The 15,646-nt window shown below is 40.1% G+C and overlaps 4 protein-coding genes across 4 annotated transcripts; 1 reads left to right on the forward strand and 3 right to left on the reverse strand.

Annotated features, from left to right (window-relative positions):
* Nucleotides 1-167: 167 nt before the first annotated feature.
* On the reverse strand, nt 168-4,760 carry BEWA_035220 (hypothetical protein). Its single transcript, XM_004832881.1, has 2 exons — nt 4,389-4,760; nt 168-1,073 (listed from the first exon to the last, which is right to left on the reverse strand). The coding sequence occupies exons 1-2, from the start codon at nt 4,617-4,619 to the stop codon at nt 651-653; spliced, it is 654 nt and encodes a 217-aa protein (XP_004832938.1). The 5' UTR covers nt 4,620-4,760; the 3' UTR covers nt 168-650.
* A 743-nt stretch (nt 4,761-5,503) lies between these two features.
* Nucleotides 5,504-11,803, forward strand: BEWA_035230 (Papain family cysteine protease family member protein; the record flags this gene model as incomplete). Its single annotated transcript, XM_004832882.1, has 5 exons — nt 5,504-6,673; nt 6,907-7,175; nt 7,210-7,319; nt 10,488-11,456; nt 11,493-11,803. 5 exons carry the CDS (start codon nt 5,504-5,506, stop codon nt 11,801-11,803), a joined length of 2,829 nt encoding a protein of 942 aa, XP_004832939.1.
* A 965-nt stretch (nt 11,804-12,768) lies between these two features.
* Nucleotides 12,769-13,242, reverse strand: BEWA_035240 (signal peptide containing protein). Its single transcript, XM_004832883.1, has one exon. The coding sequence runs from the start codon at nt 13,230-13,232 to the stop codon at nt 12,786-12,788; it is 447 nt and encodes a 148-aa protein (XP_004832940.1). The 5' UTR covers nt 13,233-13,242; the 3' UTR covers nt 12,769-12,785.
* A 157-nt stretch (nt 13,243-13,399) lies between these two features.
* BEWA_035250 (ABC transporter, ATP-binding protein family member protein) lies at nt 13,400-15,584 on the reverse strand (the record flags this gene model as incomplete). The annotated part of the gene is made up of 2 exons (XM_004832884.1): nt 13,400-14,808; nt 14,846-15,584. The coding sequence occupies 2 exons, from the start codon at nt 15,582-15,584 to the stop codon at nt 13,400-13,402; spliced, it is 2,148 nt and encodes a 715-aa protein (XP_004832941.1).
* Between the last annotated feature and the right edge of the window lie 62 nt (nt 15,585-15,646).

Below are 15,646 nucleotides of genomic sequence, written 5' to 3' on the forward strand. Positions count from 1 at the left end.
AGATGCTATATTCTACAGTTTTAATTGGTGATCTAGAATATTACCGTCAGTTGTGCATGCAGCTCTATTCCAATCTAACGATTAGCTTTCACTCGTATCTATCAAAGATATACTATATGGGAGTATACAAACAATGTTTTAGATGGGGTGAGAATTAAATATACGAAATGGGAAGTGGTGGTCAATGGATGGCATGAATAGATAAGATAGTGGATAGGCCATGAAATAACGGAATCCAAAAACCACGAGTAATCTATAACTTGAGATAAATTTGAACTTGTGGTACCTTTTACATGATAATATTTCAGATATAGCAACAAAAACGACAAGAATATCCCAAAGGGACATATAGGAGTATTGGGACATTTGAGGTGTGACTCCAAGTTTGGGGTTTCATTTGTGAGCTTTAGAATGAGTATTACGAAGCCAAGTAGTAACAATTAATACTCTTTGTAGCTGTATATGTTTTCTTGGTCCAGATTGGGTTTTGTGCCATCTATTCACCCAAGAACAATTGGCTCCAAAATATTTGGCATTTTAAATCCTCGGTATTCACAAGTTTAAGCACTAATCGTATTTTCACCCAAACGTATGTTAAATATTCATATTTTGTTTTATAAATTGTGTATTTTCGTGCCAATACTGCAAGGTTAAGCTGCATGTCGTTTCCCAATCTTCCTTTTCTGTTTAAACCTTTCGTACCATCCCTTTTTACCTTGTGTATATTCTCCTTGCAATTCTCTGTACCTTTTCTTTGCCCAATCTCCATTTTTCAGCAAAATCTGAGATACCAGCGATTTTCCGTGATTTCTCTTTTTGGAATTAAATGTACCAAGAGCCTGGGATTCGTTGCCTGGACCCGCTCTTATCCCATTTCCACTCCTTATTACACCAATATGAAACTCTTCCGGTAATTCTTCCATTCTCTTGTTCCCACTGTAGAACTTCTTTGGGTCTACAAATCCCCTCAATTGGATTGCTCTCCATTCTCTCAAGATCTCCTGCGATTGCTCCGTATCTAAACCACGAGATAAATGCGATATTCGCGATACTTTCGATCGTGCGACCCGTCTCTGAATAATTTGTATAAATAATTGCGAGATATATAATGTAAATTATAAGTGTGGAGCAAATCCCGTTGAGTTATGACTTGTTTGTGGACTGGTTTAGCTTGTGAAAATTTGATGATCAATAAAGAGTAATGATTCTGTAATTGTATCCAATAGTTCGGAAGTCATAGCATTCCAGTATGCCAACAAGAGAGTAGTCTAGAGGGAGTGTCTACCAACTACCAAGGGTGGGTTGGAAGTGTTCTATATGCGAGGTGTTAGGGAGAGAAATAGCTTATATCCACCATATCCTAAACTACCAGCCGTTGTTATACCCCCTCCAACTCCTTCAGTAATCTTACCAGAAGTAGAATTGAGGAAATCGAGTATCTTCTGAAAAGCGCCTTGTGGAGGATCAGGAAATTGTATCTTCTTAAGAGTGTCCAGAGTTTGCTTTAGATTTTCCCCCTGTAGCCTAGTAGTTCCTACTTCAGGATATTTAGACCATTCATCTGCACCCTTACTTGTTCTGCAAAAGTACTTATGTCCACCTCCACCACTAATAGTAAATTCAATGAGTAGAGGCATAGGCAGTTCTTTAGGAACACTTCCAGGAGTATATCCATAGTAATATGCAGAGACGCTAACTAGGGTGCCTTGATATGATACACCATTTAAAGTAGTTCCATGCTTAACACTCTTGACATTAAAGAGACTACCTCTCAGGGAATACTGGTATCTGTAATAGCCATCGCCTATGTGACTATTTAGCACAGCCATCTTTACATCAGGGTATTTTCCATCTGTCTTAGAGAGGTCTAGAGGAATAGTAGGAGTAGCAACTTCAGTAGATTGATTCGATACTTCAATCCAGGACTTTACATCACCAGCGTTGCTTCTGAAATACTTAGTACCACCAGTTAATTGAGCGATTATGAGGGATGGTCCGGACCTGTTCCAGGAGACCCTGATAACCAGGTTTGTATCTTTTAGAGATGGAAGTCCAAGTTGCCAATTATCTTCTCTCTTAAAGCCAGAGACTGAAGTAATAGAATGTCCGTAGTATTCACCGCTCTTGTATACGCGGAGTTTTGATTTAGTACAGCTTAGACAGTTGTAATTTCTAGGACTAGTAGTATCATTCTTTTGAGATAAATCTACAACATGAGCCTGATTTCTGTCACAGTTCTGCTCGTCTAGCTTCTTCCTGAGACCATCTTCATTTATATTTTCCTTATTCCAAGTATTACCACCAGTGGTAGTGTAGTAGTCATTTCCCTCACCAAGTTGAATTAGGAGAGGAGTGTAAGGATTACTACTCCAGTAAAAAACTGTAACACTACTATAAGTAGCTAAGTCATTAAATGTGTTTAATACTTGGCCTTCCTTCTTAATACTCCCTATCTTCTTCCCCTTTTCTGGAGTATGAGTAATCTTCCTATAAGTCCCTTCTGGGTCAGGGTACCATTCATCCGTCAGATTAACTCTTCTACTACCACTATCGTAATAGTGTCTTCCATTTCCAGGGCGGTTGCTAATGTCAATAACAACCTCTTTGGTCATGCTACATTTTCACCAACTAGTATACTACACTAGTTTCTCACAGTATCTCTAACTACATACTATCTTCCAGTCATCCTGGATTCCCTAGTCTCCCTACTAGTATCTCCATAGACACTCATATCTGTCTAACCCAAGGGTCTCCCTTAAAGTTCTTGTATAAGCTATAACCCTTATATCCCAAGAAACCAGTTAATCCAGATCCGCCAAAAACGGACGAGGCAATTAATCCTATACCAAGAGGAGCTTCAAGAACTCCAGTAAAAGGTTCAGTACGAGGAGTACCAGAGTCTAGTCCTTGAACGCCTCCAGATTGAAGAGCATCTCCTTGAGATCCAGAGCCCAGTCCTTTACCATCATCACTAGAGTGAGTATCAGGTTGATCACCAGGAGCTTGTTGAGGTGAGGATAGAGCAGAAGCGGCAGTACATTTTGGCAAGCTGTTACATCCAGGAAATTGTTTTAGTAAATCCACAAGCTGATTATATTTCCCACATTCTGTGATGCTTTCTGGGTCAGGAACTCCGGTCAAGACTTTTTTCCACTGTTCATCTCCATTACTATCGCTAGTAGGCTTCTTATACCAACCTTTAGCTGTGCTGTTTGAAGTAGGGTTAACATGAATAAGTACTGGTTTATTTTTACAGTACAATGCATATACAGTAACAGAACCAATGACAGGAAATTGTATTTCAGAAGGCTTTATACGTCTCCTATCACTATAACTAGTATCGTACTTAATACCAGAAAGTGTGATTCCATTGGTAACCTCATGTTTGTAGCAATCGGCACTTTTATGTCCGCAACGAACCTTTTCCTTCTTAACAGAGATCCTTCCTTGACCTTTAGGATTATGGTAACCACAACAGTATGTGTTCGCAGTTACACCATTAGTAAGATGGCTAGAATTCTGAAAGGTTAAATTCAAACTAACTGCATTATTATGTTGGCAGTTAAGATTGTCAAGTATATTTTCAAGGGATCTACCTTCCAGCCGTTGATTATGTTGAGAACCACTACCATGTGGATTCCAAGAGCCACCTCCCTTTGTTTTATGATATTCATATTTTCTATTCTTATCTTGGATCTCTATGAATAAAGGTTTCTCCAAGGAGGTATCTCCGGACCAGTACCAGACAGAATAGGACTTTATAGGTTCACCATTTTTTGGTTTTATATCTGCTTTATCAATACCTCCAAACACCACTTGTGTTACGGTAAAAGGTTGCCCAGCTGATGCTTTATGTTTGAATTTCCAAAAGCCAGAACCAGGAGGATCCTCAACCTTAGTAAGACTAACTTGTTGATCAGGAGATCCTTGAGAAGGGTATAAATAAGGTCCTTCTCCATTACTGGGACTTTCCCTTATGTCTATGGTGACACCAGATGAGGATGCCATTCTGGGTTACTACCTAAGAGGATCAAGTGGTTAATTCCCAGATACTCATTCATCCTCCCTCACAAGTAGGTCAACTTTTGGCTCTATGAAAGTCCCCCAGTCAGCCAGTCTACTTGCTATGCTGATCCCTGTGAATACATAGGCTCCCATACTAAGCTTTGTGAATAGACAAGCTCTATACTACGCTCATGTAGTAGCCATCATTCCTATCCCTCTTCCTAACGGATAGTCATGATATACTACCTAGTCTATCTTCCTTCTAGAGACTTCCTATGGTCGCCAAAGCTCACTACTCCGTAGTTTGCATTACGCCATCCACGGCAGCGTACTCAACCCCGGATTTGCGTTCCTTACAGTCGTATACTTTGTTATAAACTTACATTTACGTTTGGGGGATGCGATGAAAAGTGTATTTGAGTGTCTAGGTGTTTCTTTAGGTCTATATTCGTCCCTAATTCCTGCTCTAGACTGGAACTTGTATCTTCCTTACCATGATCGGAGCTCGTCTCCAAATCCGTCGATATTTGCGTCATGAGATCCCAAAGTGCCCTCGAGTGGACGCTTCCGTATTCAATCAGCACTAAATCTTCCTCGGATGGAGTAATGCCCATTTTGTCCTACACCAGAGATCTGCCTATTCAAGCAAAGGCCACAATAGACAAAAGGAGCAAAGCTGTCTATAAGTTAAACTGTCGTCCTCCAAAACCGTCTATTCGCTAAAAAATTTTCCTTTGCCAAAATAATTCAAATGGAAAAGTCTCCAAGAGATTGAAAATGATAAAAGAGGGCCAAGGTGCAGGTACTTCGGGGTTGACAAAGGGGGAGACAGATATTTGGGAGAGTTTTACACTTTTTTACTATAAACAAAATGGAAGGATGAGATGGCGGTTTGCACGAGGATTTTGGCGATTCTTGGACTTTGGGTGGTACGAATCTCAAACGTACGGGCGGATTTGCCCATTCACGCGCTCAACGTTTGTTTTATATGTTAAATGAATTCGTATATGGGTGTTACTGGGGATTAGAAAGGATTTGACAAAAAAGAATGGAGGTGTATGGATTTTTGGTGGCTGTGCAGGTGCGAAGGACGGTCTTTGGTCTCTCCTGAGCGATGTCATTTTTTAAGTTTGCATATTGACCGTAAGGGTCTATATGTCTCATTTACGCGGCTAAATGATGTCTAGGGACGTTGGAGAATGAAGAAGGTACGCATCTGGAGACACTAGAGGTGCCGTGGATTTCCTGGTATAGTCCAATTGGATATAAAAGGAATTCCACCAAGTGGAAAGAGGATACAGTCTACTTTTATGGCGAGATTCCCGACTCTGCAGGTCTTGAACTGGCTAAGGAGGCTAAACTCTTATTTGGAGTACTAAATCTTTTTGGTGAACTTCCTCCCGGTGAAGATGGTGAAACTCTTCTTGAAGCTCTAGCTCGAACCGCAGTCACCCCTGCCCAAACTTAACCTAAAGGGCTTGCTATAACTCTAGTAATAATGGGAAGAGTAACCATTGAGCTCAAAAATAAGCCACCTAATGGAGATACTAATCCTATTACATACCAAGCTTCTACCACTACCGGAACTGGTAAGCAAATTCAAGTAAAGCAAACTACCGAACCCCAAGGATCTGACTTCCTCAAGTATGAACATACCCTATATCCTAGTGGAGGAAATTTTACACTAAAGGAAGTTAAAGGCGATGATGAAAACCGGGAGATTAGTGGAATTCTTCCAACCCCAAATGTCTCATCCGTTTCTGCTTACTACTGGAAGTATGGGTTAGATAAGGCTCTCATAATCGGTATTACCAAGGGTACTATTAAAACTACCTATTATGGCAATATAAAGAATAATACTGGTAGTAATAAGTGGATTGTACTAACTGGAAGCAGTCAACCTCCACTCATAACCGGTGACATTGAAAGGACACTTGACGACATAGTCTGTTACAACAATAATGCCGTCACCTTAGATCTTAGCAAAGGGACATCCTTTTCTAGAGCTGGTAAGGAGCCATATTGTTGCCGTTGTGAACATCATAGTAACGGTGATTATCAGCGGAAGATTTCTGTTACTAAGAATTCAGTTCCAGTTCCAGTTTTCCCTAAAATTGAATACTTCAAACACTCCATTTCTGGTAATCATAAACTTGCAAGGATAAGGTACTATATTGATGGTGAAGATCTTCAGAAGACTAATGATCCAAAGAAAAGAAAGCGTATAAACTATTCTGGGCTAACCCTTCCATCCTCTAATGTACAAGCTGTATATGCGTTCTACTGCGGAGGAAACCTAGTATTAATATATATTGATGGTAGAGGTACAGCTATCGGTTGGTACCAGAAGAAAAGTCTTTCTGGTAGTAATGGAAATGAAGAGTGGACAGAAGTCAATCTCCAAGACATAACACCCGAGCAATTAAATAGTTCTACAGACCATGGAAAATACAATAATCTTGTAAGGGCACTAAACAAGGTTGATTGTAGCAATTATCAACAATGTAATGCCGCTTCTGCTCTTAATCAAACCGGTGTTCCTGGAACTCTTGGACAACCTAGTACTGAAACTCTTCCTGCTACTACTAAAACTTCTGAAGCTCAACCTTGTTCTGCTGATACTGCAAAATCTACTCAATCTAGAGTTAATAATTCTGGTTCTGGTGGAGTAGGCTTTGATGGACAAACTCCTGATACAGAATCGGAGACAAAGATTTTCCTATAACGTGGTTCCGTTCCCATTAAACAAGTTCAACATACGCCACTCTTGTTAAACTACTTTGTAACACGATCTTTGATGTGACTAGAACGGGAATTTTGCAACTCAGTATGAAAGGATTAGGCTTCGCGGCCCTCTAGACATACTTGTTCCCACTCATGCAGAAACACACTAATTTTTAGAGCGACGTGGTTGGTCAATGGGTAATTTACGAGACTGGATTCTCCAAGAGCCCGCAGACTTGCGGGGGGACGAGTCCAAACAGCAACTCAGAGAATCTAAAGTTAGCTGACTACAAGTCTTATCTGCTGGAAAACTTTGGAGAACTTCACGAGACACGAATAGAATTGAGTGACGAAAGAAATTTTATGAGGGATTTGGTGGTACCCAGGAATGAATGGTTATTTTTTACGGTAAAAGAGGCAGATACCGGAAAGCCGCTAGGAAGGTGGTAAGTTGATAAATCACCTATACAGCATGTATAGGACGATGGTATACGATGAAGGAATAGATATATCCATTGGAGACAAGAGATACTTTGGATACCTGGGCTATAAAAAGGGTACCAGTGAAGAATGTAGAAAAGTTATTGAAGGTGAGTTTATATGTGGCTACTAGAGTTAAAAGTCATGGCAAACGAGTCTTTTGGAGCTTTTACATATTAAGGAGTTATGACTTTGTTTTCTGGTAACTGGAGTTGGTGCGACCTAGGAATAGTCTATTCTGAGATGGTAAATTATGCCAAAGGCTATTCCCACTTGTACATTTTCTATGCTTACTAAACGAGCATAGTGGATTTGAAGGATGTGTAGTCGTGAGGACAACCGCAATAGGTTTAGAGGGGTTGGCAGGATCCTTCCATAGGTACTTGTACCAAATATACCCAGCAGTATGCTACACACCTTGTGTTATTTCACAAAGAATCACCCAATATTTTGTGTATAGTGCTAGGAATGAATTGTTTCTTAGGAAGGATAATCAGACGGTAGTAAAGGAGCGATTTCCAAGCTACATGCAAGATAACACGTCTTCCCTCTACAATCCTGGATAAACAAGATGATTTGTTTGGATATTGCGTTGTCTATACGCTTGTTTTTCCTTCTTTCCGCGGGAATTGTCTTCTTCCTCTGCTACTCCAATGGGGTCTTACCGGGCATCTCTATCGCCAGCATTTCGCACCCTGAGAACAACATTGGAGGAAGAATGTCAAGTAAAACATAGAAGACGTAGGTGGAATGATTGAATGGTAAAGGGGTTCGAGATGAGAATCGCAACAACACTCTATGTGTGCTACTTTATCCACCTATCAGAGCTATTTTTCCATATTAGCTCCAGATTTTGTGCCAATGGAATCATCATTAAAATTGAAGACGATGATGTAAAAGAAGCTGTCAACAGCAACCCCGTAAGGGAAGCAAGAGGTGGATCGAGCGACAGAAGGATGGTATGGGATCTATCTGGTGAAACTATCTGCGGAAATGATGATCTGCAGGACTCTACTGGTGTTACAGACTGCTATTTGGATGATGAGGAAGAAGAATATGACGAGGAAGACAATGAAGAGGACCATTCCTCATACCAAAATTCCAAAGTCCTGGATCTTTATAAACCTGATCCATCCCTTTGCAAATTTGTAAAGGTAAACATTGAAGGAATTGTATCGCAAGTGTACATTTTTGAGCCAGGTACAGTGGTAAATGTGATTCTTTGTGACAAAAAGGAGGTTTGGAAGCCCGCGTCTGTTGTTTCTAGGAATACTGAAAGTGGGTTAACGTATGCATCTGATGGAAAATGTCTATACTGTATCGCATTTTTCAAGAATAACCAGCCGGAATTGGTGCTCATTCATTCTGAAGATGCATCTGGACTTTGTAAAACTTTGTACGAGTTCAAGGAAAACATGTGGACAATACACCATAAAAACGCAATTACAAGGATTGGGAACCTTAAACCTGGCCTTGGCTCACCTCGAGAATTTTCTCTTGATATTTATGGCGGTAATGAAGGTGGTAAATGTGACGTAGTTAGGAGCAACGAAAATGGAGTTACAACCGCATATTATTCCGCTAGATCTGGTTATGCTATAAACTCTGTTGTGGATGGAGCTCTAGTTATCTGGACAGCTAATGATGGTTCCACTTGCTATCTATGTGAGCTTTATTCCAAAGGATCATCCACTCTTTTGAGGCTCCACATTAAGGAGAAAGATACAATTTCTTTTACCTGTTACGCTAAGTCCAATGGTACATGGAAAGATATTGCCACGGAAAGGTTTTCTAAAACTATTGGAAAGATGAAAGAATGTCTGCATCGCACTGAAAAGGTAAACTCTATAGACCTTGCTACTCCTGAAGGGGCAAATCTCTACAAGTATACATTCAATGGTATAACTCACAGTAATTATACGATTTTCGAAAAATTGTCAATATCAAATGTGCTAGATTCTGGAGATCTTGTTTGGGAAGCTAAGAAGAAGAATAAAAAACTTGTTGGTCTGTGGATCTTTGATCTGCCAGGTACTGCCACTCTATGTCGTGTGGATACACTTCTTAATGGCGTTATACGTTCCCTCCATTTTGAAAAGCATACTTCATGGAAGAAAGTAAACTTTAAAGTATATCTTGAAAGATTGAAGGATATGCTAAAAAAGGGTGGTGATGGTATAATGGTAGATTGCAAAGCGCTGACTCGTAACATGTGCACATTTTATACCTACGTTGAAGGAGGGATATTTAACACTCTTATATTCCCGTCTGAATTCAAGATAAGGAGCTTATTCTATGAAAAACCGATATGGAATGCTACAAATAGTGAAGAATGTTTGAGTGCCCATGTTTACACGGATAAAGAAAAGCATTTTGTCAAACTCGTTATAAAACCGGGTCCATATGTCGGCATTAGTCCTGAATCTACCGGGAATCAAACTAACAATGAACTCTATTTTGAGTATGATTGTGACATGTTCAAGAGCGTTCCCTTTAAAGAATTTGAAAGTGCTCTTTTGAAGGTTTCAGAGGCTGCTAAAAAGAATAAACCTTTCAACCAACTTAGAGAGGCCACTTTAGATATAAGTAACGCGATGGCTGATGATTATACCACTTACAAGTACAAATTTTGGGGTATTAATAAAAGCAGAAGTATTCCATTGCCAAACTTAAGGATTGTAAAGGTCATTGATGGTGAAGATGTGCTATGGAAGTCTGAGAACGATCATGAAAGGTGCCTTTTATCTGAACTATTTTCAAAGGAAGAGTCCAAGATTTTATTCATTAATGTAAAACATAGATCGCATATTGGAATTTTATACTTTGAGCGGGTTGATGGACTATGGAAAACTTTAACCAAGGAACAGTTTTCTACAAAGTATAATAAAATGAAATGCCCATCTTCACCGACAACTTCTCGTTCTAACAAACGTTCTGCTGCAACCAGGAATTCTTAGGAGTTCTCATTTGACCAATGGGTTTGTTTTTGACGTTTGCCTAGGACTGAGTTTTTTACAAATACAGGATTCCAACTTTGGATTTGAAATGCAGTATACCCACCATCTGAATAAATGCAGTTTAGACCCTAGCTGTCTGATAACTTTTAGACGCGGGCACTTTGTTATTTTAAATAGATGTAATAACGTTTTCCTGAAACATCTAGATTCCTTAAGTCGTACTAACTCCAGAGTCAGAAAGCATAGTAATAAATATGGATTTACTCGTTTACTGCCATGTGGAATGGAACATTTTCTATACATCAAACCTACCATTCACAGGTTCATACGAAGACCCTTCTGGGCAGATACTGTGTTACAAGACGAATCCATCAGAGATAAAAATCGGATGGGTTAGTAAAAAGAGCAAGAAATCGCACGTTTGGGGATGCTTTTATGCCGAAAAGGTTCACAAGAGCATGAATGAGTCACTCGTTTTAGATGCAACACACAACCAAAAAGTCAAGCAAACAAAACCAGAAAACTCAGGGATTTCCTCGTGGAAAAGTAAAATATATCCACAGTTTGAGGATCTGACGCCGTTTAGATTCATTCAGCTGCGCAAGGGAGTGGATTTCAGGCATTTTCATCACAGTCTACGTGAGAAACCAAAAGGACAAAAGGGAAGATTTTTGCAAAAGGAAGGTAGACAATCCAAATATGCATGTGTGAAAAAAATTCCAGAGCATGTGGATGAATCTCTTCCTAAACATTGGAGTTGGGGAGATTCATTCAACGGGGCCCTAAATGACATTCAACAGTATAGCCAAGGAAACTGTGGGAGTTGTTACGCAATGAGTGCAATGTATATATTTGGAAGACGTTTTGAAATTCTTTTAAAGAAGCTTTACCCCGGAAAAAAGTGGAATCCGGCTGATTTCTCATTCTCGGTGCAAGATATAGTTAGCTGTTCACCATTTGTCCAGGGATGCTATGGAGGTTTTCCGTATCTTGTTGGAAGGCATTTGAAAGAGTTTGGAGCTGTACATGAATCTCAATTTCCATATGAAATGGAGGGGAAAGACACGCTACCACAATGCAAACCAGAGTTGTCCATTGGTTATTCTATGCAAAATGTAGATCCTAACACTGAGTCTGATATGGAAAAAAGATGGTTTGCCAGCGACTATGGGTATATTGGAGGTTGCTACGAGTGTACAACTGAAGCGGAAATGATGAAGGAGATTTACCACCACGGACCAGTTTGTGTAGCAATTGATGCGCCAAACTCTCTCTTTTCCTACAGCGATGGTAAGTCTCCATTTGTCTATATTGACGTCACTATAGGTATCTACGACGATTCAAGCAAGCATGGATACGTATGTGACCTCCCGAACCGGAACCTAAACGGCTGGGAGTATACTAATCATGCAGTTGCAATTGTAGGATGGGGAGAAGATATTACAAATCATGGTATACAAAAGTACTGGATAGTTAGAAACACTTGGGGGAAAAATTGGGGATTTGAAGGATTCATAAAGATCAAGAGAGGAGTTAATTTAAATGGAATCGAATCGCAGGCTGTTTATATAGACCCAGATATACACAGGGGAATGGGTCTCAAATTTGCTAATCAAACCATTTCTAGAGAGCTATAACCTTTCAGGGGTACATTTACCTTGGAGGCATCACACTTGAAGCATACTATAAATGGTTACTATCACTAAATATACTCTATAATGCAGTAATTCTGAGCGTAAGATCCATGAGTTCTATTGTAATGACTTGTAATATGGTTCTTTTCTACATATGGTACCAAGGATGAAATTTCATGGTACTCTAGTAACAATTTTTATTGATTGTGATGTTTTGACTATTTCATTACAGTTTTGTTGAGAGACGATTTATTAATATTGGTGCCAGACGAGTTCCTGCCGCAGCTCTCATCAACTAGGCACAATCTGCAGTGGCAGTCTGAGATGCGTTATAGTCACCTCTAGAGCTGTAATCCTTAATATACATCGTATATATAGTACTTGGTTTTGGTTTCACTATTTTGCTTAATTCCAAGTAGGATTGGTCTATCTGTATCTCCATCCCAAAAGCAAACCTCGATGTATCTGGTACCGTTCATGGTATCCTTATTCAGGTCCTACTGAATGCCCTTGTCATAGTAAACCTCCGTGATGTAGTAACTGTAGAACGCTGTCACATTTGGGGCGTGTCATGTAGTTCTTGCATCCAGGGAGCTTGTTACCACCTATAAAGTAATGGTAGTCCTTCCTAAGGAGACCCAGTGAGTTACCCTTGGTATCCTTATAGTAAGTTATTCCATTTCAAAATACCTTGTTCTTACTAATATCAACGGTCAAAGTATTTGTCCCGTATTATCCAGACTTCATCCGTCACAAGGTCCATAATAAGTCATCCATACCTACCCACAACTAGCTCACCGGGTGATCCTATGAGTATCTTTATAAGAACCTCCATAAAAGTCCTCTAAAGAGCCTCCTAAAGAGTCTAATGTATGGTTAGTGTAGTTAGGAGACTCCCCTTGGTCAACCATTACAGTGAAATTTAAGCGTTTGAAAACAAACTGAGTAATGATGACATTACTAAAAACTAAATCTTTCAAGACTCTTAAGCCAAGACGTGAGCCAAGTCAGCCAAAACGGCATGATGTGGCAAGCCAGCAAGGGCTGGAGCATGCTTGCAGACACCCTTGGCGAGCTTAGCCAACCAGACATGGTGAGAAACTGGGACAGCAACACCGCCAAAGAAGTGGAGGAACTGCTCAGTACCATCAGTGAAGGTAAGATGGAACAAAACAAGACCACCTTTCTTGCAGTGAGAGAAAGCCAAAACTTCCTTGACGGCCTTGCCCTCAGGCAAAGCCCAGGAGAAGTGAGCACCGCACTTGAGACCATCGACAACCTCACCACCGGCGACAAAGTGAGCAACATGGGCACCATGGTGGACACCCTTGACGACGGCACCATGGGCAGCCAAATCACCAGTGAAGTCAAGGTGAAGAGCAGAGACAGCGAAGACGCTGACAGCAGAGATCAAAGCAACAATAGCGTTCATTGTGTATTTAGTATCGGTCCTCTGTGGTCACACTCCAGCATTGTGGTACTATAGATTGACTATTTAGGGTTACTGTCCACAGCATCCTCCTCCTGGCATGTGCTTCAGATTTAGCATTTTCAATACAAGCATAATTCCTAGTAGTTTGCGAGCGAATATACAAATACTCAAGAGTACTGTCTCGGAACAATCTTGCTAAGAGCGTCACACGGGTTTCCTAAAACTTGATCCCGTGGACCAAATTGGCAAATTTTACCTCCATCCATACACATAATGTAATCGGCCAGAGATAACAAACTAGTGCGATGTGTTACTATAATGGCAGTTTTGTCTTTGAGGACCGTTTGTAGATTAGTCTTGATAATATTTTCAGACTTTATGTCAAGGGCTGATGTTGGTTCATCCAGGAGTATAATAGGTGAGTCCTTAACAAGAGCTCTGGCAATAAGAATTCTCTGTCTCTGGCCACCGCTGAGGGAATAGCCATTTTGTCCCACCAACGTTTCATCTCCTTCCGGAAGACCGTCTAAAAACTTTTCCAAATCAGCTACTTTATAGATATTTTCCAAGTTATCCACCTTGTAATTTTCTAAGTCTTCATCTATGTTGAGAGAAGTAACAGAATCTTCCTCCTCTATCTGTTTAGACTTTTCCATTATCCTTGTAGAATCAATAGAGTATGTCGCGTTTGATCTTATGGTATCACCAAACAAAACTCCAAGTTGTTCAACCCATGAGATTTCTTGCCTTAGATTTTTGTCTCCGATATCCGCTAAATTCTTTCCATTTATAGAAATGCTTCCAGAATTTGGCTCATAAAAACCAAGTAGCAGCTGGAAGAGAGTACTCTTCCCACACCCGGTGGAACCCATTACAACGAGTTTCTTTCCATGCTCTATAGAAAATGAAACATCGTCCAAAACCTTAACATTAGGCCTAGTTGGATATGAAAAAGTAATTGAATCGAACTTTATGGCTGATTTAACTCTCTCCAAATCCGAAACAGAGGTCTGTTTTTCTGCAACATCCATATAACTCTTGACCTGTTCCCCGTTTATTTTAGCCTCCCATTTGTGTATATCCTGAAGAGCTTGGGATGCACCAATGCATTTTTGGATTTCACTCAAGCCAGAGGTAAATCCTTGAACACTTCCACCAATGAGGGCGCTATACATTAGGAGAGATGTAACGTCTCCTACCTTCATGGACCCAGAAAGAACCAAATAGGCACTATTATGCGCCATAAGCAGGATTAAAGTTCCAACTGCTCCAACTGCGATAAAACTTGTGATTCCACTGTAGATTGCGATTTGTTTTGCGACTTTCATAATTTCCAAAAGTTTTTTATGGAATGTGTGACATTCCAGGGCTTCTGCATTAAAAGCTTTTACAGTTCTCATATTTGAGAATCTCTGATTGGCATGTTCAGCCATTAGGGAAATATTCTTGAGTTTACTCGCTGAAAGTCTCTGAATGTACCTAGCAGAGGGAAATATAACAAACATTGAGGCTGCCACTGGGAGTACAGTATAGGCAAACAGAGAAATGGGAGCCAATGTGAGAGATAAAGTTGTACCTGTAAAATTGGTATATGCTAAGTAATGGTCCATTACCTGCTAGAAAAGTAATCCCAGAACGTATTATTTGGCACATATGATTGACAACGTTCGAAGCAACAATCACATCACTCGTGAGCACACTGCAAAGAGTTCCAGATGTATTTGAATCGTAAAATGGGATCCCCTTTTTCATAAGCTTAGCAAATGTATCCCTTCTTAGGCGCATGGCTATTCTATCGCCAACTAAAATAGAAAGTGTGGACTTTGCAAATGAAGAAAGTGCAGCTGCTAAAACGGCAAGGATGCACGTGTATAGCGGTATTGGCGGATTATCTGAGACAGAGAACTTATTTACAAAGTTACCTACAGCCATTGGAAATGATGAAATGACCGCACTTGAAATCAAGAGTGCAATCATTGTAGGAATTACCATAAAGCGCTCCAAGTAGATGCACCTCAAGAGACATTTCCATCCCGTTTTATACTTTGGATCCCTCAGGGATATTCTCTTTTGTTTCTCAGATTTTCCTGTACCAGATAGCTCCGCCTTGGTAGAGAAATGGCGTATGGAACCAAGGTATTCCAAATGTTTAACTCTTGAGTTTCCATATCTGTAGCTTGACCAGAAGGACAAATTTATTCCATTCAAGTGGTTCCTCATAGATGTTCCATTAAAATTCCAGTGAGAGTGTATTCTTGAATGGTTTGAGACGGACATGAAAGGCTTGTCTAGTGCTATTCCATGACTAAAAAGGGACGAAGTTGCGAACCCTGCGAGCTCCTTAAACAGCATTTCATCACCTTTACCCTTACATACTTGACAATTTCCAGGGTATATGCCATTTATAGATCCAC

This window comes from Theileria equi, assembly GCF_000342415.1.
Source record: "Theileria equi strain WA chromosome 2 map unlocalized gcontig_1105316255037, whole genome shotgun sequence".
Lineage (NCBI taxonomy): Eukaryota > Apicomplexa > Aconoidasida > Piroplasmida > Theileriidae > Theileria > Theileria equi.

Coding starts and splice junctions, on each gene's coding strand:
- BEWA_035240 (XM_004832883.1), bottom strand. CDS start 13,232: ATGAACGCTATTGTTGCTTTGATCTCTGCTGTCAGCGTCTTCGCTGTC.
- BEWA_035220 (XM_004832881.1), bottom strand. CDS start 4,619: ATGGGCATTACTCCATCCGAGGAAGATTTAGTGCTGATTGAATACGGA. Junction 1,074..4,388: donor CGCATCCCCCAAACGTAAAT/GTAAGTTTATAA, acceptor CAAATTATTCAG/AGACGGGTCGCACGATCGAA.